This window comes from Rhinolophus sinicus, chromosome 2 (genome assembly GCF_057876585.1).
Source record: "Rhinolophus sinicus isolate RSI-liver-muscle chromosome 2, RSI-T2T, whole genome shotgun sequence".
Lineage (NCBI taxonomy): Eukaryota > Metazoa > Chordata > Mammalia > Chiroptera > Rhinolophidae > Rhinolophus > Rhinolophus sinicus.
Genome location: NC_142502.1, coordinates 93036109 through 93059483, shown reverse-complemented (window position 1 = coordinate 93059483; position 23375 = coordinate 93036109). Strand labels below are relative to the sequence as shown.

Sequence of the window (23375 nt, the reverse complement as noted above, 5' to 3'; positions counted from 1 at the left end):
ACTTGGAAAAGTCCCAGAAGTACACACACTGTTCCCCAATAAAGTCCTGTTCCCCTTTCCCAATAAAAACAAAACAAAACAAAACAAAACAACAACAACAACAAAAAAGCCATTGGCCATTTCTGAAAAAAAAAAAAAAAAAGAAAAAAAGAAGTGCCCATTTCTACACTGGTACCCATTACTAGTTCCATACTGCAAGGTCTGTGTTTGTGTTTCTTGTAATCTTACTGGAAAACTGCCTACTACTCAACTTCTCGTGCAAAAGTGCTCACTTCTAAAGTTAAGACAGACAAATACTGCAGTGGTGGAACCACATTGTATTTATCCCAGCTCACTGGAACTAGCTGAAGCTACGTGAGAAATACTGGCTACCTGGTACAGCCAGTCTTTTTTCCTGGGGACACCTAAGCCGCAGGTTGTACATTAACTAAGGGTAAAAATGGGAGTGCAGATAGATAGGTGTGGACTTGGAAACAGCCAGGGCCTTTCTGGGACTCACTTCGTTTCAGGTCCCCTGAAGGACACTCAGTCCTACGATGATATGCAAGGGCCATGGTGGGAGAAAAGAACAAAACCTCTTCTCCCATGTCCAAGTTCTACTCCACCAAAGCAGCTGTCCGCAGGTGGTACCTGAATCTAACCAATCGGAAAAGGAGTTACATGTAACGCGGGTCCAGCATCCAATCCGAGGTCACGTCTCAGACTCCACGGCCCGTTCCCCACCGGCGGGTAGCCAGTTCCGCTGTCGCGCGCCGGGCAGCTGCGCAGGCTCCGCAGCACCCCCAGCAGCGCAGATCTGCAGGAGGTTAGGGGTGTTAACGGCGGCGGGGTGCCCGCTATTGCGCAGGCGCCTCGCGAAGGTCTGAGCCTGGTCGCGGGCCCTGCACGTCGCCCTCGCCCCGGACACCCACGATCCGGCGCCGGGTTCCGCGAGCGCCGGCTTCCGAGCGGCGGCGGTGGCAGCGGGTGAGTGTGAGACTCGCGCGCACGGCGTTCTGGAGGGAAATGCCACCCTCGTCTCACGCATGAGGGGCTTTGAAAATAAAGGTGGTGAGCAACACCCTCCTTCTCTCCCGCCCTCCCCCACGACACATCGTGGGGCGCCGGCGGGGACGTCCGCGACGGGACCGGCGCGGCAGGGGGGCCGGCGGCCGTGGGAAAGGAGCAGGGCGGCGTGGGAAGCGGAGAGACAAGCGAGCAGGTGGGGCTGGGCTGGGAAGGCGCGGTGTGAAGGGTCCAGAGGCGAAAGTTGGCTCAACACCAACTTCGTGGGGGGCGAAGGTGGGTGAGGGTGACAATGAGGGGCGACAGGCCGGCGGGGTGAGCGTTTGATTGAAAAAAAAAACAAACAAAAAAAACGAAAATCAAAAAACAAACCCAAAACACTGTCGAAGGCATCAACATGCATCTGTCTGAATATTAGATTAGAGTTTATGGTAATTATATAATCCAATTTATAAACGAAATTTCCCAGAAAACCAAACAATAAAGGTAACATCTAAGGGCTGCTTAAGAGCCGGACACTGTGTTAAGCACTTTTGCAAACAAAACACTTCCTTTTCTGGGCACAACAACCCTATAAGATAATAATATCCCACTATACGAATAAAGAAAGTCAGGCTCGGAGAAATGAAGTGCTGTGACCAGGGTTGTACAGGCAGGGGCAGGCAGATTCGGGTTTATACCAGGTTTGAGTCCAGAAGGGTTTTTGCTTCACCACCAGGCGAGCTGGTGCACCTAAGCCTGAAAACTGGACAAGTACTGTAGGAAGTCACCTGCTTGTTTTTATATTATGATTTTCTTTTCTTTCTTTTCCTTTTTCCCCAAAGGTTGTTCCAGGCAATTTATTTCATATAAATATCCTCCCCACCTTGCTTTTAAATTAGCTATGAAATATTTGGGAGAAATTTTGATGAAAGCAAAATGAGTACCTGGGGGGGGTGGTATTTTACAGTGTACAAAAGCAATATAACTAGCTGTTTTGAACATACTTGCTTGATAATTCTGCGTGCTCTGAAAAATTGGAGAATAATTCAGAATCCTAGAAAAGACAAATTCTTTTAAAGAGTAGTTATATTATTTCCTTAGAATATTAAGAAAATAATAGAAAGGAAACCACTTAAGTTATCTATGGGCATAGACAATAATGCTGTTTTAAAGCTGTATGAGTTTCATTATAAATAATATTTTGTGAAGCGCTTAGAATAAAGCTATCGTATTACGGAGCAGATGGCATGCTAATGGTGACAAATATCTTTCACTATATCTTGTAACTGTTATACTGTCTCAGCTTCACATGGGCTAAGAATGCCGGTGAGAATTACCTGACGTGCATTTCATCCAGATGAGAAAGCCATCCCAGGCCAGGTGGAGTGTTTTGTCCCCTGACATGAAGAAGACTACCAACTACTTCTGGTTCCCCTTGGGATATTTGGATGTAGTCCAGATGAGTCTGCTTTTTTGTTTCCCCCTTTTATATAGTTTTTTTTGTTTGTTTGAAAAATTACAGTATGCTTCCTCATGTTTTCTAATATAATGACTTGCGATTTTCATTCCTTGAAAGCTACTTGACAACTTCTCACTGGTGTTTTGTTGATAGTTTAACACTCTGTTAAGTGAAACAGAATGTGGTAGATATAGAAATTCAGGCACTTGCTAATGAAAGATATTCTGGCAGAAAAATTCTGTTAATAGTTTGGAGTTTATTACTAGACTTGTTAACTTGCTGCTACTAGACTCATAAATTTGTTGAGGATGTGAAATAAGTAAGAACACAGCAAAGCTACTAGTTTCTTTCTGAACTTGGGCCACCACCAAACTTCCACTTTATCATAGGTAAAAAGAAGGGGTTACATTCTTTCTAGTTATTTTGTTTCACAATAATATCATTCTGCCTATCATAGTACAGACATTTTTATGTAATGTAACAGCTTTGTAACTAGAAGGGATACAAGGAAACTGTATTTGAGGGTCCCTTCTGTAACACTTTATACTTCCCCATTTTACACACAAAAGATACTGAATCTGGGAAAAGTTAGATCTGCCTAAGATCGACCATCTACTAAGTGTGAGCTCAAATTCTGGGATCTGTGTGTTTTCAGAGCCTATAATCTTTCTGCTTTGTCTGTGCTTCTAATCCTGGGGACGAGGACTGGGGCACTTGGATCCAGTAGTGAGTTAAGGGACTACTGACCCCAGGATGGAGAGCATATGCACCTTGAGCATCCTTTTTACTCAAGATTTGGGGAAGAAAGACTTTCATTTGTATGTATTTTGTGTGAGAGAGAGGCGTACCCAGGCTTTTGTTTATTATTTTGCATATGGGAAGTGGTGTAAAATATTTTCACATTGAAACACCCAAGTCTGTATTATGAAGTACAAATTTCACATCATTTTTGAGGTAAAATGACACTTTAGAGATGTTTCCTGTTTTGTGTCATAGCATTTCCAATGCTTTTAAGATTATAAATTTCCCTCTACTATATAAATAATTGGTTTATAGACATGTAATTCACATCCAATTCACTCATTTAAAGTGTAAAATAATATATTACAGAGTTGTGCAATATTACCACAAGCAATTTGAGAACACTTTTATCACCCCAAAAAGAAACCTCACACCTATTGGCATTTATCCCTCATTTTTCCCCAACCCTTTGCTCCAGGCAACTACTAATGTACTTTCCATTTCTATACATTTGCCTATTCTAGTCATGTTATCTACATAGAATGATATAATAAGTGATCTTTTGTGACCGCCTTCTTTCACTTAGCATAATGTTTCAAGTTTTATTCAAGTTGTAGCATATATTAGCATTTCATTCCATTTTATTGCCAAATAATATTCCACTGTGTGATATGCTACATTTTATTTTATTTTTCTTTGTCCATTTACCACTTGATGGACATTTGAATTGTTTCTATTTCTTGGATCTTAGGAATAATACTACTGTGAATATTTGTGTACAAGTTTTCGTGTGGACATATGTTTTAATTTCGCTTGGGCATATACCTAGTAATAGAATTGCTGGGTCATGTGATTACTGGGTCATATGTTTCTTTTGAAGAACTGCCAAAATGTAAAATGTTTTCTAAGTGTCTGCACCATTTTATATTCTTGCCAGCAGTGCATAAAAGTTTCAGTTTCTCCATATTCTTGTGGACACTTGCTATTATCTGTGTTTCTGATGACTGCATCCATCCCAGTGGGTGTGAAGTGGTGTCTCATTGTGATTTTGATCTGCATTTCCCTGACTACGAATGATGTTGAACATCTTTTCATGTACTTATTTGGGGAAGTGTTTTTTTTTTTCTGATTCTTTGCTCATTTTTTTAATTGCATTATTTGACTTTTTATTATTGAGTTGTTATAGTTTTGTATATATATTCTAGATACAACTCCCTTATCAGATATATGATTTGCAAATATTTTCTCCCATTCTGTGGGTTTTTTTTCCTTTTTCTCTATGGTATCCTTTGAAACACCCAAGTTTTTAATTTCAAGGAAGTCAAATTTATTGTTTCTTTTTTGTCACTCATGCTTTTGGTGCTGTATCTAAGAAGACTTTGCCTACCCAAGGTCTAAAGATTTACTCCTGTATTTTCTTCTAAGAGTTTTTTAAAAAATATATAGTTTTAGCTCCTAATTTTGGTTGTCTGCCGAGCATACGTGAATCAGCAGGCTTTGACTAAAAATAAATGATGAAGATTTATTCAAGGGTCTTACAGAACTAGGCAATACCCAGAGTGTTCTGAAAGAAGGAAGAGAAGCTGAGGGTTCTTAGAGGGAAATAACCATTCTTGAGAAGAACCAGTCCTGTGTTTGGGCCTCTGGTACGGGGAAGTAGCTATTCTCAGAAAGAAACCAGGTATCTGCCCAATCCAAGCTTTCATGGCAATCTGTGTGCCCTCCGCACGAGTTCTAAGATCGCTGGAACCTCGGGCAGAGCCTGCCTGGTGTTATTGTCTGACTGAACCCAGTTGTGACTGCCCAAGGGAGGAAATGAGTTCTGCATAAATACTAGGTGAGGGGGCACGAAATACTGAATGAAAAGAGAAGTACTGCTGTCTAGATTCTTGACAGGTGAAATTGCTGAGATGTGACAGGCTGCGTCAATGCAAAGTATGTCTCTTGTACTGATGAGAGTTGTCACTCCTTTCTTTGGAGAGGTGGTTTTTGTTATTCTGTACTGCCTTTGCTTTCTTGGATGGCACGAGCCACAGATGATCCATGCCCCGCGCTCAGAAGGCTGCCCATCTCAGGTTAACATGCTAGAGATTTTCCAGACCCAAAGATCCTCACAAGCAAGGTTCTGTGCCTTTGGTCTTCAAAATTTTAAGTCCCTGGTGTTCAGAGGGTCATGGCTTCAATCACTGAGTGTTTGAATGACTACATGTACACGGATCATCTAGGAAGTATGTTTGAAAGAAAAAAAAGGCTCTGCTTCAAGTAGTTACAGTCTAATGAGAAAGAAGGGCCGCAATACATGACATGTGAACTTAATCGTCATATTAGTTAAGTCGCTGCTGCTTATACCTGGGACATCTAGGTGCCTCCCCCCATGGCCACACCTTGAGTCTTCTTACCTGAAACAAAGAATGCATTCACGTCACTCTGCCTGCAAGCACTCATCCTTGCAACTTTCACTGAAAGTTACTTTTAAAATGCCAGTTCTTTGACTTCAGTAGAGTCTCTAATCTAAAAACCTTTCCACTTCTTGCATCTATTGTACTTTCAGTTTAGATGCTGCAGCTCAAAGTCAGCCACTCTTGAGATACTTCCTTAATCATACTTCAGTTTCTGGCAGAATTTCAAGCCCAGGTAGGATCAGCTGCCTGTTTTGTTCATGCCTGTGCCAGGGCCACTGAATTGCTAGAGAAAACCCATCGACAGTGTCACTCTAAAGCTTCATGGCACCGGCTGTCATCATTGACCACCAGTCCTACTGTTTCCTTGTACTCTCTCCCATTCTCCGCTTGGCCATTTTTCTGTTCCTAAAGCCCCGGCTTTTTCACCACCCCATTCCTTCTCAGTAAGTGACCCTACTGCCTCTTGCAAGTCAGAGAATGCAGCTCCCTTCACCTTCAGCCCTCGAATCTGTTAGCTCACTCCTTTGCTTCTCCTCTCGTTATGGTGGAAGAGGTCTCCTGCCCACCTACAGCGAAGCATTCTATCTAAATCACATGTGCTATTTTCTTAGCGGCCAAAAAAGATGGAGACTGCAGGCAAAGAGATTTATTGTAATCCATGGATTGCTGAAAAAGAATGAAAAATCAGGGAGCGCTCTGAGCCTGGCTTATCAGGTAGAATAGTTATGTCTTTGACAGTAAACGGGATGTTTAAGAGGGATATGCTGATGAAATTCATTTCCACAGCTGTTGGATTTCTTCAGAAGTTACTGTGGCAGTAACTTCTGTTATGGGAGGCTTTGTGTGTCTGTCAGCTTTCTGTGACTATGGTGTAGCTACAGGCTGAGGTGGGACCTTTCTCTCAAATAATATTTCTTTCTTACTCTCCTTTGGTATGCCAATTTTTTCAACAAGAACTGGTGATGAACCAACAGGGTAGAATTTCCACCGCCTATTTCTGTGGTACCGGTCATTAAACTAGAAAAATAATCGCTCTCTCGGGAGCCTCTGAAAGCTTGGCATTGTTTCTGTTTTGCGCAAAAGGATAATTTTTGTTTCTTCATCTGTTCTTATGAAGCTTAATGTCTGCTGCTGCAGATGAGAAAGGCCGCCACACACGAGTATTTATGTGGTGGATGAGAATGGCCCGTTTCCCCTTCAGAGCATGGAGGATGGGGGAGGATGTCTGTAAATAGGACATTGGACATTGGACAAGTAAAGGCAATGTTTAGTTTTTCCAATTTTTGTTTTATTCAGTTATCTTTCGGTAAATGATATTATTTAATTTTTCAGTTGATGTAGTTAAAAACTGGGATATAAAAAGTTTATAGATATTGGTTCTCTTCTCTTGATGGCTAAACTTTTGAAACCTAACCCAAGTCAAATAGTATTACTACTTATAAATTGTATTTTTATATTTTAGGAACCCTGATCATTCTCCTTCAACACGTTCATTATGAAGTTATTAGTAATACTTTTATTTTCTGGACTTATAACTGCGTGTAGAGGTAACTCTTCCTACAGTTTGCCACCGAAGTTACTTTTGGTGTCCTTTGATGGCTTCAGAGCTGACTATCTACAGAACTATGAATTTCCTCATCTCCAGAATTTTATCAAAGAAGGTGTCTTGGTAGAGCATGTTAAAAATGTTTTCATCACTAAAACATTTCCAAACCACTACAGCATTGTGACAGGCTTGTATGAAGAAAGCCATGGCATTGTGGCCAATTCCATGTATGATGTCATCACAGGGAAACATTTTTCTGACATGAATTATAAGGATCCTTTTTGGTGGAACGAGGCAGTACCAATTTGGGTGACCAATCAGCTTCAGGAAAATAGGTCAAGTGCCGCTGCTATGTGGCCGGGTACGGATATACCCATCCGCAATACCACACCTTCCTATTTTATGAATTACAACTCCTCGGTGTCATTTGAGGAGAGACTAAATAATATCACCATGTGGCTGAGCAATTCGAGCCCACCAGTCACCTTTGCAACACTCTATTGGGAAGAACCAGATGCAAGTGGACATAAATATGGCCCCGAAGATAAAGACAACATGCGCAGAGTATTGAAAGAAATAGATGACCTGATTGGTGACCTGGTCCACAAACTCAAGATGTTAGGCTTGTGGGAAAATCTTAATGTAATCATTACAAGTGATCATGGGATGACCCAGTGTTCTAAGGACAGACTGATAAACTTGGATCTCTGCATCAGTCGTTCAGATTATACTCTTATAGATTTGACCCCAGTTGCTGCGATACTTCCCAAAATAAGTAAGTAAACTTATAGCCAAGGGATATTTGAATGGGGCAATGGATTGAGGAAGGAGGGTTTTGTAAAAGAATAAAGCTCTGGCTTTTGTAGTTCAGGACCATGCATTCTTACACTGATTCAGAGTGGTATTATATGTTGTTCCCCCTAATTTACAAGCTTTTAAGCAATTAGTTTAAGGTTTTGGTTCAAAGTGATTATTTCTTTGCTTTTTGATATATTTGGTAATTATTCATACTAATAGAAAACGGAAATTTTTATCCTTATAAAACTCCTTGGATTTTTGTGTGAGATATACCTTTTGTCTACTGATCTTAGAATTAGTAATTAGTAGTAATGTATAACTAGTTTATTTTTGTTTAGGAAGCTAGATGTGAAAACTGTCCCCTTTGTATAAAAGGTTCACCAGGAATAACAAAATGAAAAAAGAGATACGTGAATGCTTTGAAAAAAGAGTGTGTGTGTGGGGGGAGGGGGGATTTATCTCCCAACACTGTCACATGATTATTATTGCTCTTTTTTCTTTCTTTCTTTTTTTAAAGAATTTAAAGCGATTTAATAGCTAGATGATACTGTTCAGGACTTTTTTCCAGTTATTCTAGTTAGAAGTATTTTTTTCATTATCAGTTAACCATGACTTTTTCCCTTTATTATTTCCTTTTTCTCCCAGATAAAACAGAGGTTTATAACAAACTGAAAAACTGTAGCTCTCACCTGAATGTTTATCTCAAAGAGGATATTCCTGCCAGATTTCATTACCAACATAATGATCGAATTCAGCCTGTTGTTCTGGTTGCAGACGAAGGCTGGACAATTGTGCTAAATAAATCATCACCAAAATGTAAGTATTAGGAGAGTTTTGTGTGTCCTAGGGATAAATCATGCATTGTGATACTGCTCTGTTAAGAAGATACTTTGAGAGATGTTGACACAGTAAATTAATTCCATTTCCAGTTGAACTAATGATTGTCGGGTCTTCATTCCATTCTCAGGCTTTCATTTGATAGCAATTTACAGGAACCACAATTTTGCCCTTAGATTAGAAGGGTGGGTGACACTGAGGCTGAAGGTGTAGTTTCACTTTCTTACCAAAGCTGCAGTTAAGCTCAGTCACTTTCAAGACTGGTTCTCTTGATTTGTAGAGAATGAAAGTAAGGAAACAAAGAAATAAAAGAGAGAGAGGTAAAGAAACAGTGAAAGAGGAGAGATTAACTAGTTCAAATTTCTCTTTATTGTTTTATGTTAAAAACAAATTGTCCAAGGAGCCCTGAGTCTTTCCCCAATGATGAAATCATTTACCTGAGTGCCACAGCTATTTAGAATATTTGGCAAGAACCAGAAAGTAAGCAAACAAATATCTAATGTAAACAAAATAGATGTATCAAAGGCTCCTCTAAAAGTGAGGAAATGTATAGGGGAAAGTTACAGGTCTTCCTTGAAAGCAGCTTATTTATCCGTATGTTACATTCAATTTGAATACTTTTTTAAAAAGATCTTATTTTGTAATCAATAGCAAGGGTACGAAAACTTTCTGTAAAAGGCCAGGTCGTAAATATTTTAGGCTTTGTGGGCCAGCTGGTCTCTGTCTTAGCCACTCAAGTCTGCCTTTATAGTGGTGGAAACAGCCTGAGACAACATGTAAGCAAACTGACACAGGGTTTTCTGATGAAGCTTGTTTACAAAAGCAGGTGGGGGGCTGGTTTTACCCCGGGGCTGTGGTCTGCAGATCCTTGATCTGTAGCAATTCAGAAACATCAGGCAAGAATAAGACTGAGGGTTAATGGAATTATACATTATTTATATTTATGTTACATACCTATTGTGGAAAAGTTGAGAAAAGAGAACAAAAGTTGAGAAAAGAGAACAAAAACTATAATCTCTTGATATAGAGGGACAAATATTAATTGTCGGAGGTCTTTCCCCTTCTAATCTTTTTTTCTATTACATATACTTGTATATTTTTATATTATTGAAATCATATCTATATATAGTGTTATATTCTGCTTTTTATTATATTGATCACGTGTTATTATTTTTATTATGAAATATTTTAAACATACAATTAAAGAATAATATAACAAACACCAATACATTCATCACTCAGTCCCTGTACTTTATATGACAGTGGGAGCTTATTAAGTGCAAATGGTGTACATTAAAAGGCAATATTTGTTAAAATAAAGCTAAAATTTGAGAATCTGGTATTGGAATTCTATCTGGGACCATCACGTTTTTCTTTGAGTTAGACTTTTACTGGTGTTACAAGTTGGAGCATCTGGTTAGACTCAATACAAGAATCCCGTCTGTAACTTTCTCAGTTACCCAGCCCCCCAGATATTGAGATGCTCATTAACTGTCAATAAAGCAGGAAGTAGTATATTATTCTTATCACAGGAGCAATGACATAGGTAAGTCTGCAGATTCACTTCTCCGCCATTCACAGGTTTACTCATTTCTGCCCTCCCCAGTAGTCGGGACTCTCAGCCAGACCACTTTTTTTATCACTGGTGCTGTTTGCAGTGGGTTTTTGCAAACAGTGCTGGAGAGTAACAGGTGAAATAGGTGGGGCTAAGACTGAAAGGTAATTACATCAGATGGAAAAATAGTTTTAAAATCTGAAGCCATGACCAACCGGGAAAAGGGGGATGTGTATGAAATAGGGAACATGGCTGAGTCGAAGAAAATAGAAAATGTTATTTCTGACCCCTGACTGGTCCAACTAATCAGAATTCTAATGATGGGAGTTACACTGGCAAGACTCTAGTATATTGACACTTAAAGCAAGTTGTTTTGTAATGGACTGATCTCATTTACTAACATTATTTTGTTCTTTCTCAGTAGGTGACCATGGCTATGATAATTCTCTGCCTAGTATGCATCCATTTCTGGCTGCCCACGGTCCTGCATTTCACAAAGGCTACAAGCACAGCACAATTAACAATGTGGATATTTATCCAATGATGTGCCACATCCTGGGATTAAAACCACATCCCAATAATGGAACCTTTGGTCATACTAAGTGTTTGTTAGTGGACCAATGGTGCATTAAACTGCCGGAAGCCATTGGAATTGTTATTGGTGCGCTCTTAGTCTTAACCATTCTAACATGTCTCATGATAATCATGCAGAATAGACTGTCTGTCCCACAGCCATTTTCCCGGCTTCAGCTACAAGAAGATGACGATCCTTTAATTGACTAATACATGCTGGGGTTTAGACAAAGTATCTTTGCTTAGTCACAAAACCAAGGATAGACCCAAGGTGTGATAACTATGAAAAAGTATACTTTGAATGACAAAGACTTTATACCAAGCATGCGAAAATTAAGTGTTTTGTTTTCCCTTGCGTTTTGTTTTGGTGCATTGTTAGGTAATACAAAAAGAAGAAGAAGAAAAAAACAACACCCTGACTATAGTAAAAATTGCTAGTAAATCATTAGTTAACACCAACTATTTCTCTAACTGGAAACATTTTTTAAGAAAAATACTGCCTCTGTCTTTTTTTCTTTTTGCAATGAAGATTTAACACATCTCTAGATGAAAATATGCCACAATTTAGTAAGCATGCCTTTCTAATAAATTTTTATATTTGTAAATGAAACAATGGAATCTTTATGCAATTAGTGGATTTTTGTGTATCAGAGGAAAAGTTGCCTATATTTTTATATTTACATTTAATAGAGTTTGTATTCCAAGTGAACCCTTGAGTTAGGAAATTCTCTGTGATGGTTAATAAAGTCAGTTACCCAGGCAGAAAAGAGCTAGCATATGAAGATACTATTTTAAGAAAAGCTATCGCAAAAACAAAAAACCAACAAAGACAAAGTGGTACAAAGCCTCTGTACCATGGTGTCTTTAAGACCCTTAAGATGTTGAAGTCTCGAAAGCTTTATCTTTTGAAGGTCATTGCTAATAATAAATTAACAGAATAGAGAAAAGTGCGTTTTTCTATTTGTGCTTAATGCCTTTGTGTAAGTCATTTAGTTGTGTGTGTGCACGAGTATGTTTCATGTATGGCCGTGCAGACTTTATGCGACTTCTAGAAGGCGGTCAGAGGTAGACTGGACCATAGGCAGGCTTCCACGTCCCCATGGAACACAACTCTCAGTCAGGAAGGGTTATATTTGCAGTTCATATTTGTTTGCTTTCTTCTAACTCACAAGTTAAAATTATAATTTTTAAAATTTGTAAATTTTTGTTACTCTTTTTAACTTTCTCTTGTTTATTGTAAGCAGAGGTTTCCCAGTGCAGCAGAAATATTTATAACCTGGTTATAAATATGGTTTTGATTGAGTCAGAAAGAGGAAGAAAGATTTTCAAGTTCACCTTTGGGGCTCTTACGCCTTACTTTTTAGACAATAGAGTAGTTAAATTTAAAATGGAATTTTGCAGCTTTTGATATTTTACATTATTCATTTGTTAAGTGGTAGAATAAACTATCAGCATTGCCTGACATCCCCTAGCCTGAGTGCTAGGTGGTACCTTCTAATAATCAAAATTAATATGAAGAAACTGAGGTGTGGCTGACTAGATTGTATCTGTTAGAGGAAAAAATGGGTTCAAGAACCATTCATTACATAGGACCTGAGACAAGCAATTGATATTAATATGTGATCTTTAAAGTTTTGACCATCAAAAATAAACTGTTTTGCAGATACAAAATTAATCTACAGTAAATAGGCAGTCCAGTTAAACGTTAATTATCTGTGAAGGGTAAGAACTGTGGTGGGTCAGCATCAAGTATGTAATTCACCCTACGTGGTCACTGCTGATTTCCTGATCTGGTATTTAGTGCCTATTGTACTTGGGGTTCTTGAGAAGTCTTCCACGTCCTGCATAAATAGCTCATGCTATTATTGGTCACTGTTGACTGTATTAAGAACAGCAAACCAATGGGACCAATTTTGCTTTTTGACAAATTTTATTTCTGATCTTTTTTCTCACATAAAAGTAATCCTCAAGGTTAATAGTTGATCTGAATGAAATCAGAAAAATTTCTTTCTACTTCAATTTCCATTAAAAAACAACAACAAAGAGTAGAACAGTCACATTTAAAGCTGTGGACATTTTAAAAATAATAGGATATTTTATACTAGTTGAGTAGAGTTTGGTCCTTGGGAGTGGTGTGAGTTTTAGTGACTGCATTAGCTAGACTGGTAGGTATGAGTTTCAGAAATCTGTACATGGCATCCAGCCTGTGAGTAGATTTTATATAGGATGGAATAGGATGTCAGTGTCGGAACTTTGAACAAAAGACATTTACCTTTTTGTCTTGCCTTTCATGCCATTCTCAAAATATTAACTTTAATTAAAATTGTAAATTATATATATGTATATGTTAATGGGACAAGAACAGTATTTATTTAATCAAAGAGACATTTATATGTTATTATATTGACCTTTGTGTTAATTCATTTGTATCTTTAAAACATTATCACTGTTAAAGCCAATGAATCCTGTACTACACAGAGTATCTTTTAGTAAAGCTTGCCTTTTACAGTAAGGTTTTGGTGTATTTTGTTAAATAATTGATTAATATGCTGCTGTGTTTTCTGGGGGCTAGAATTTGGTTCCAGGAAACATTGAACTGGTTATGACAACAATACTCAAAGGTAATAGGTAAACTTCTTATTGAGTGTTTTTTATTCATTGAGTGAATTCAGAATTACTACATTTACTTATAAAGTTCTGCTGCTGTCAGTAATATGCAATTTCTTGTGGTAAACAGCAATAGAATACAATTTTTTTCAATGCTCTGTAGGCTTTGTGTTATTGTTCCGTTAAGCTTGGTTTAAGAATTTAAAAATAAATTATTGGAACATTAAAAGATTAAAAGTGCCTTAGCATTGTTCTTGGATTTCTTCCTCTCTTGCCCATATCTGGTAAGCTTTAAAGATGATTGCATTTAATTCCTTTTATTTGGAGGGTTTTACTTCACTGTGAATACATAAAGCTACAAATGAAGGACAGGGATGAGATGGAAAGTGCGTATTTATTGTCGATTCTTAAAATAGTGTGTAATTAAAATGAAATGAGTGTGCTTTAAAAAAAATTGTATGTAGTGCCTTAAAGTAAAATATATTTTGATATTGTTTGAATTCATGACTTTGTTTATGATTTAAAAATTTATGTGAATAAAATCTCCCACAACATCTTTACTGTATTATTAAATATAGAATGAAACATCATTGATGATTTTTAAAATTTGTCACGTTGCACAATATATATTGTGTGACAGATTTGGACATGATTTAGTAATACTGCAAAATTCCACATAAGCATCCACTACAGATTTTTTAAAAATAAGGATTAAGTGTATAACATTTAACCAAATTTTTAAAACAGTGTATAAATATACAATCCAGCATAACGACATCATTTGAAAGAAAGCCGGTATAAATTTTGCAGAGCTACAATTTATTGGGTTACAGTAGAAAGGAAGAAGTTTGAAAAAGTTGATTAGAAAACACTCGGGGTAAAGGGGATTATAGTATTTAAACTTTGTTTTACACATAGCCTTAAAATGAAGTATCTAATGTCTTGTCTAAATGAGTATAGATTCAACAAAGTTCTCTCTGGTAGAGCAGTGATTAATTCATTTCCTACCCTTACAGACAGTGACCGCTGCTAGGAGCTGTGGGAAAACAAGTGAATAAAAGGTACTTCCTGTACTCTGGAGGAGAGTTCAGTAGCATTTCAAAAGTGGTTTGAAACTTGATACCAACAAATTAACTTATGTCTATTCATGGTTCAGCTCTTGCTGCAGAGATGCTTGGCTCCGGAACCATTTTCCAGGCCCTGTGCTTCCTCAAGTTTGGATGCCAGGTTCCGCTCTTTCCCCCACCCCCAGCCTTCTTGGTGCCTGTGCTTAGGGTACATTCTAGTTCTCCTCACATATAAAGTGCTTCCGAGAACATGTGAGACTCCAGATGGGCCTTTTGGGTCCCGGAGTCCTGTAACACATAAACACGCTGAGCAGAACATACACAGAGGGTGTCAAAAAAATGTATACAGATTTTAAGGAAGGAAAAAACTGTATTAAAATTGTAATACTATGTACCGATAACAAAAGATGAATGGTAGTCACATTTGACTTCTGCAATGACAAGAGGTGCTCAAAGTGGTTACCATCAGTGTGATTTTAATAGTTTTTTCCTTAAAATATGTACACTTTTTTTTTTTGCATCCTCTGTATTTCTGTATCCTAATTTTGTGTGTGTGTGTGTGTGTGTGTGTGTGTGTGTGTGTGTGTGTGTGTAGGTGGTGGTTAGTGTTGAAACTGGTAGGACCTGTGACTCATGTCTCGACCAGAATTCCCTGGCAAAGGCAGAGTCTTACCCAAAGAGCAAGCGAAACTGCTGTGCAGACCTACCTTTCCACATATCTTCTACTTCTTTGACCTCTGAAATCTGATTTCAACAGTCAGTAAACTGACTCTAGGGAGTTCCATCCACTGACAGCTCCACAGTGATGGTTAACAGATAAATACATGCCTCGGGTTCAGACCTCCTTCCTGTGTTAAAGATCCGAATTACCAGTGACCCAATCAGCATTCTTATCTATCATATCTTCACTTTCACAGAGGTGGTGGAAAAGATCAATAGAAATTAACTACAAAATAATTCTAGGCAACCGCTACGATACAAATATACATTTTTATAAAAGGGTTCCTATAGGTCAGAACGAAACCCGGTAGTATAGATTTACACATTGTTTGAATTGTCCACTGAGGAGACTGAACATGTTGTTTTTTTTTTACACAAAATTCCTGTGAACTCTTGTTTTTTATTGTGAAAAGACATAGGAGTTCTGCTTCCAGTAAAATACCAGAGTGTAATTCAAACCCTCTTGCTACAATTTTGGACAAAATACTGGGGGTGCCAAAAAAATGTATACAAATGGACACTTTGGTCAACGTTGCTCGAGCAGTAGTTCCCAGTAATCAGAAGTGTCTAGACACTCATGGTAACCACTTTGAGCACCTCTTGTAATTGCAGGAGTCAAAAATGACTTGAATTCATCTTTTGTTATCGGTATATACTATTACAATTTTAATAGTTTTTTTTCCTTTCTTAAAATGTATATACATTTTTTTGGCACCCTCAGTATGAAAGGTCGGTGCTGTGACACTGAGGAATTAACCAAGAAAGTGGAGAATCAAAAGGCCAAAATTCAGAAGAAGGAAGAAACCTGTAAAAGTGAGCCCCTAATGGAATCTGAATTCTGGAAGAGGAAGCTGAGAGGCTGAAAAGCTAATCTAATTAAAAAAGGGAAGAGGGGTTGGTGTGAGAGGAGAGAAAACAAGATGTAAAAAAGACAGAAACAGAACATTTAAAAATCATAAGAGCCTACTTTACACTACTTGGCACAAATAATTTTGAAAATACAGATGAAATGGATAATTTTCTAGTAAAAATATTGAACAAAGTTGATTCCAGTAGAGAGAGAAAACTAAAACCAATTTCTGTATTAAAGATGGGGAAAGTTATAAACTATTGTTCAAAAATGTATCAGACCCAAAAGACAATAATCTTTTTTTAGTACCTCTATCGGGTTTGATTATTAATGTTATAGTTGCCTCATAAAACTAGTGTTTTAGAAAAAAAAACACATGAGTTTTTGAAGTGACTATAGCATTGATATCAAACCTGATAAAAATAGCACCAAAGGAAGGAAACTACAGACCAATCTCAAATGAGGGGGGGAAAAGCAAAATGGAAAATCAAATCCAACCACATCAATAGCTAAATGTAAATAGACTGAGCATTCCAATTAAATGGCAGAGATTGTCAGATGGGATGAAAAAGCAAAATCCATATGTAGTCTACTAGAGATACACTTTAAATAGAAAGGCAAATTGAAAGCAAACAGAAATTCATATACCAAGCAAACTCAGAAAGCTGGAGTACCTATATTAATATCAGATAAAGTAGTCTTCAAGATAAGACTTCCCAGAGATAGAGAAACATTTCACAATGATAAAAGAATAAATACTGAAGACAACAATTATAAATGGTCACACCTAAAAAAAAAAAAAAAAAGAAAGAAAGAAAAACAAACAAACAGTTTAAAAGTTTGTGGATCAAAAAGTGATGTAACTAAGGAAAGAAAGAGAATCCGTAAACACAACTGAAGAATTTAGCACTCCTCTCTTATGTAATTGATATAACAACCAGACCAAGAAAAGAAAAATCAGTAAGGATATAAAAAACCTCTGAGTGATGGTATCAACCAGATTTTTTGTTAATATTATTGTGATTATTTTTTATAAGTTTTTTTTAAAAAAATACTTGTATGCTAATGCTACATGATGAGTAATTAGCTCTATAAAGTAGGATCACAATAGGTATAGAATTATTAAATGTTAATGCTGGAATAAGCATCTCTAATAAGTCAAAATAATTTAAGATTTGATGGTTAGGATACAATACAATTTCTAAAATTGTTTCATTTGACTTTTTTTCATACTTGGAATTCTTTCCTTTTCCTGGTCTGATTAACTTTTTTCCCTTACTGAAATGCCAAGTCTCTACACTTTGTATTTATAGCAAAATATGCTGGGTAAAGTGTTAGATATATATCACTGTATTATTGAGTGAATATTATACTTATTAGGAATGATAGAATTTAGTTAAAATAATTTTTAGCACTCTCTAAAGACACTTTACTTCCCTTACAGTACTCCCTCTGACACCTTTAGAAAGTTCTTCTAAGCCAATGATCAGGAAGGGAATTAATAACAAGTTGTTTCTGAAAATGCTGAGGTGTGTGCCTGCAAAGAAAAGTCCACAATGAGCACTAAGAGTTTCTCAGCCCTTTCCTCCTAAACCCCTGAAAAGTAGTATTAAAAGGCATGGATTGGGACAGGGGGATACTGTATATTAAATTCAATAATGGCCCAAGCATTTCTGTCTAAATTCAGCACAAAAATTACAGGTGAGGCAAGTTATAATTAAGTGCAAAAGCATATTTCTACCTTTGGAGAATTTTCATGAATTTTAATACCATGAGGGGAAAATATTGATTTTTAGTTAAATAGTTTAGAGAACATTCTATTCCCTTAACCTTCAAGCTTCACCTTCGTGAACTAATTTCTACCATTAAAGTATTATTTCTGTGAGCATACGTCCTACAAGAGAGAATTTTTAAAAGATCATCTCTCTATTCAAAATAAACCCTTGGATGAAAATTTAAGGTCTTTTTTTTTCCCTAGTTGTTCAGACTAGTTGGAAATGGAGCTGTATAACTGAATTCTCCAATGTATTTACAAATGTACAGAGAGCTCTGTTAAAGTTTTTAAAATGAGTTATTCCACAGTAAAACAGTATGCCATGAAAGTGAATTAAATAAAAGATTGGAGACAAGAGAATCAAATCAGGAAAAGTACATACCCAGTTTCATTTCTGAACAATTAGTCAAAACATTCTTCATACAATACTCTTTGCTGTCTTCCATTTCAGCACTTAAAAAAATTCTGTGCAATCCACATTCTTAAACTTGGCCTAGTTAAGTTCTATGCTGAGAAGATACCTGTGCTGTTATTATACAGGTAAATAAATACAAAAAAAATATCCCTCTGTCAACCAAGCATCTTGAGGTTATTTATGTTTAAAAATGATAACAGAAAGCACAGGTTACCTGACACGCAAAGGTAATACCTGCCCTGGAATGAGAACTCTATTTCAATAAACTCGTACAGATTCTGCGAGAATGGCTTACACAGCTTCTTCGTGAAGTCCTCCCTCACCAATGATATTTCCTCCAGTTCCACTTTGCCTGATATCTTGGCTTAAGTTCACCTGTTCTCTCCTTTTGCCTCCTAGATTGTTTGTTTGGGTTTGCAGCCCTTGATGAGTCAGGCCCACCTCCCTCCCAGCCAGACCCAGCTCCCAGTGCCTGCCTCGCGGTCAGAGCCCTCGCTGCGGTATCTGCTCAGTGGCAGCGGCAGCGGCAGCTGCAAAATACAGCAGCGGCACTGGCTCCACCGTCACTGTTCAGCGTCCAGGCTCAAGCAGGCTGCTGTCTGGAGCTCTCCCGTGGTTTGTTGATGGGGGACTACCTACCCGCAGGTATACTTGTGGAGTCCCCTGGTTATTCCGGTCTGGCAACCTTTTCCGGTTTCACATCACTCTGCAGAGGAAGACCACTATCTCAGCTGGATTCCATTATATAAATCAGCTGTCTGGCTCTATTGATTAGCATCGTCTTCCATTAAGAACTTTGCCATCATGGGCAAGACAAAAGGGAACCCTGTTTGTTCCTGACACTTCTGACAAGTCTTTCCCTCTTTTCTTTCCCTTCTCCAATTCATTCAGACCTTTGCTTTTGTGAGAGTCCGCACCGATTCCTGGGTTTGAATCATTTTTATTTTTTTTCTGTTTATTTTTTAAATTACTTTTTTCAGTTATTGTTGACATTCAATATTATTTGTATTGGTTTCAGGTGTACCGCATAGTGGTTAGATATTTATATAATTTATGCAGTGATTCCCCCAACTGGTCTAGTACCCACCTGGGACTATACATACTTGCCTTTCTTTTGCTGCTTTTAGGATTCTGTGTGTTTAACCTTTGTCGTTTTAATTATAATGTGTCCAGGTGTGGGCCTGTTTGGGTTTATCTTGTTTGGGACTTTGTGCTTCCCAGGCTTGTGTATCTATTTCATTCACCAGGTTAGGAAAGTGTTCAGTCATTATTTTGTCAAACAGGTTCTCAATCCCTTGTGTCATGCAGGGTGTCATGTGGGGTCTCTGGTCCCACCCCCCACATAAGAACACAGGACATGGTGAGGCCAAAACGGAACAGCCACGGAGCCACAGATAGGGGAGTCATACCACCATAGTCTCTCGGGCGGCTGGATTGGAGACACAGGAAGCAGGAGCCATATGATTTGCAACCTGCCGTCCACTTCTCTGCCAACCAACCTCACTTGCTAACTGCAATCCGCCTCTCTGCAATCCACAACCCAGAATCCGCGCTTGCTAGTTTAGCCACGGCAGTTATATAAGTGGCCAATCGCTCACTGGTTACAGCTGACGGCCAACTAGCCACAGCTGATGGCCATCCAATTACAGTTGATGGCCATTTACTATCCGAGCCAGCACCTTTCCACGTGAGGCCGAGAGCCTAGAAACTGCACTCCTGGCTCTGTCCCCATACCTTGCTTTCCCTCTTCTCTTTCTGGTACCTCTATGATGTGAATATTGGTACACCTGATGTCCCAGAAGTGTCTTAAACTATCCTTATTTTTTCAGTACTCTTTTTTCTTTTTGCTGTTCTGATTGGGTGTTTTCTGCTACCTTGTCTTCCAAATCCCTGATTCAATCCCATACTTCATCTAGTCTGCTGGTGATTCCTTCTAGTGCATTCTTCATTTCAGTTATTGTATTCTTCATTTCTAGCTGGTTCTTTTTTATGGTTTCTATGTTCTTTTTTTTAAGTTTGCTATCTCTTTGTTGAAGTTCTCACTGAGTTTATCTATTCTTCCTCTAAGTTCCTTGAGCATCCTTATAACCATTGTTTTAAACTCTATCTGGTAGGTTGTTTGCCTCCATTTCATTTAGTTCTTTGTCTGGAGTTTCCTCATATTCTTTCATTTGGGATGTATTTTTTGTTTCCTCATTTTGGCTGCCTCTCTGTGTTTGTTTCTATGTATTAGGTAGAGCTGCTACATCTCCCAGTCTTGGCCAGGTGACCTTATGTAGTAGGTGTCCTATGGGAACCAGTGGTACAATCTCCTTTGTCACCTCTGCCAGGTGCTCTAGGAGTGTCCCTTGTGTGGATTGTGTGTGCGCTCCTGTCATAGTTGACACTTGGTTGCTATTGGCACAGCAGTGGGTGGGACTGTCCCTTACGCTGACTGGCTGTGGGGTTTGACTATGTCCACAGGTTATGAGCTTCTGTGCAGCGGACTAACCCCATGGATCAGGATTCATCCCAACAGGTTCTGGTGCCTGTTGAGATTTCCTTTTGGGTGTATCCCTTGTGGGGTTAATTAGGTGGTACTCTGCTGTGATTTCAAGCCAACTTCCACGTATATTGGTTCTGGAGACTCTCAGGAAAGTCTCTGGTATAACCTCAGGTCAGCCACTACCTGTGACTGGCCAGGGACTACCTGGTAGGAGGTACAAATGGATCTGTGGTTGGTCGCTGCCTTTGCTAGACCAGGAGGTATATGGGAGAGCCCACGCTATGTACCAAGGATGACTGCCAACAGTACCAGGCCTAAGGCAGCTCCACAAAAAGCCCAGGACACCCTGAGGTCTTCTGCTGCCTGCCAGCTTTTGTAAGTCTCAGCCACTGGTGGAGGTACACTCATGTGGTACGCAAGTTGGGTGAATTGAGGTCTCAGGGAGTCACCAGGGTGGGACTCCCAAGTGGTGTTCACTAGTTTAGATTTTGGTTTGGTTCCAGGGCTTAGCCTGGAGGTACTCAGCAAAAGTTTCAGGGCACACGAAGGATAGCTACTGCCCACTTGGGGCTCACCGACCCCTGAGAGTTATCCAAGAAAGAGTGCAATGTGGGCAAGGATGGCTACTCACTGAGAAATTGCCTCTGGCATTGCATGAGTTTGGTGGGGCGGGGTCCCAGGGAGTCACCAGTATGGAGCTCACCTGGCCAATTCAGATTCAGATTTGGCCTTGTGGGGGAAGGCTCCACACAGGACAGATGGCACCCACCTGCTGACTGCAGGGGAGAAAGGGTCTACATAAGGAAGATGGCAACTGTCTCTCTAGTCCTCACTTTGAAGCCACAGAACTCAGTCTCTCCCCATATGTCTGAGAACTCCTGAGTCACTGTCCCTCTGCCAGAGACCAGGGTGAATGGGCAGTTTAAGAGGATGTCTGGGTTTCCTGCTGCCTCTGTCCCACCTAGATGGTCAGAATCCCCACTGATTTTCACAGCCAATTTTTGTGGGGGCTCCTCTTCCCGGCACCAGTACTCTGGGCTACGGAGCCTGGTGTGGGGCTGGGATCCCTCACTCTTCAGGGAAAAGGAAACTCTTCAGCCTAGATAGCTCTCCCGATTGTCAACCACCACTCGGAGGTGTGGGGCCAGCCCGTTCCATGTCAACATCCCTACTACCAGTCTTGATGAGGCTTCTTCTTTTTATCCTTAGTTATACAACTTCTGTTCAGCAAGATTTCAGATGGTTCTCCAGGTTGGTTGTTCTATAATTTAGTTGTAATTTTAATGTGGTCACTGGAGGAGGCAAGTAGGGTGTTTATCTACTCCACCATCTTGGATCCTCTTGGTATCAAACAGATTGACTTAAATGACATTTAGAGATGATTACAGCCCCAAACTGCAGAAGACATATTCTTTTCAAGAGAACGTGGAATTATCACTAAGTAGATCATATTCAGGACCATAAAATAGGTCTCAGTGAGCTCAAAAAATTGCAGTCTTACAAAGTATGTTTTCTGACTGCAATGGAATCAGATATAAGATTTAGAAAAACCTTAAATATTTGAAGTTAAACCATGCACTTCTAAATAGAAATCATAAGGCAAATGAGAAAATATATTGAACTGAATGTTAAGGAATTTATATCATACCAAGCTCTGTAGTATGCAGCTAAGGCAGTACTTAAGTATTTAGAGGGAAATTTATACCCTTAAATGCCTGTCTTTGAGAGGACAAAAGGTTCCAAGTCAGTGACTTAAGCTTCCTCTTTAGGAAGCTTAGAAAAAGATGGAGAAAATTATCCAAAGTGAGTAGAAGGAAGGAAATAATAAAGATAAAATTAGAATCAATGAAATAGAAAAGAGAAATAGAAAAAATTTAAAAAACTAAAATTTGTGTTTTTTTTAGTATTAGTAAAATTAATAAGCCTCTAACAAGATTGATTAAAAAGGGGGGCGTAGCACAAACTAGCAATATCAGTAATAAAAGAGGGATCATCACAATAGATCCTATATATTTCAAAAAGATATTAAGGGTATATTATGCCAAAAAAGTTGACAATTTAGATAAAAATGACAAATTCCTTGAAAAATACAACTTATCAAAATGGATACAAAATCATAAGGTATTTTTAAAAGTCTTATGTCTATCACAAAAATGAATTTGTTATCAAAAACATCCCCACAGAGAAAACTCCAAGTTCAGCTGGTTTCACTGATTAATTCTATAACATATTTAAGAAAGAAATGGTTTTAAACACACTTTTACAGAAAGTAGAGGAAAAGGAAACACATCCTAACTGGTTTTATGAGGCTATATAACACTAGTACCAAAATCTGACAAGGATATTAAAAAAAAATCATAGCCCAATATCCCTATGAACAAAAATTCCTTAATAAAATATTACCCAATTGAACTGATCAATATTTCAAAAGGATAATACACTTGAACAAGTGGAATTTATCCCAGGAGTGCAACACATTTGATATTTGAAAATCAATCAATGTTATCCACCATATTAATAGGTGAAAAAAAGAAAAACATGATTGTGTTAATAAATGTG

General features: G+C 38.5%; 1 protein-coding gene across 3 annotated transcripts; it reads left to right on the top strand.

Annotated features, from left to right (window-relative positions):
* The first annotated feature begins 744 nt into the window (after positions 1-744).
* Positions 745-13745, top strand: ENPP4 (ectonucleotide pyrophosphatase/phosphodiesterase 4). Of its 3 annotated transcripts, XM_074333032.2 has the most exons (5): positions 745-966; positions 2291-2367; positions 7052-7910; positions 8579-8749; positions 10747-12620. In XM_074333032.2, the coding sequence occupies exons 3-5, from the start codon at positions 7085-7087 to the stop codon at positions 11106-11108; spliced, it is 1359 nt and encodes a 452-aa protein (XP_074189133.2). In that variant the 5' UTR covers positions 745-966; positions 2291-2367; positions 7052-7084; the 3' UTR covers positions 11109-12620. The 3 variants fall into 3 exon arrangements, with proteins under 3 accessions (XP_074189133.2, XP_019590286.3, XP_019590287.3); XM_019734727.3 differs by lacking the exon at positions 2291-2367 and having other exon boundaries at positions 759-966; positions 10747-13745; XM_019734728.3 differs by lacking the exon at positions 2291-2367 and having other exon boundaries at positions 865-1201.
* Positions 13746-23375: the final 9630 nt, after the last annotated feature.

What these genes read in the sequence shown, in the direction of transcription:
- ENPP4 (XM_019734727.3), top strand. Translation starts at nt 7,085, where the DNA reads ATGAAGTTATTAGTAATACTTTTATTTTCTGGACTTATAACTGCGTGT. An exon ending in TGCGATACTTCCCAAAATAA is followed by an intron (nt 7,911 to 8,578) that starts GTAAGTAAACTT and finishes TTTTTCTCCCAG; the next exon opens with ATAAAACAGAGGTTTATAAC. An exon ending in AAATAAATCATCACCAAAAT is followed by an intron (nt 8,750 to 10,746) that starts GTAAGTATTAGG and finishes GTTCTTTCTCAG; the next exon opens with TAGGTGACCATGGCTATGAT.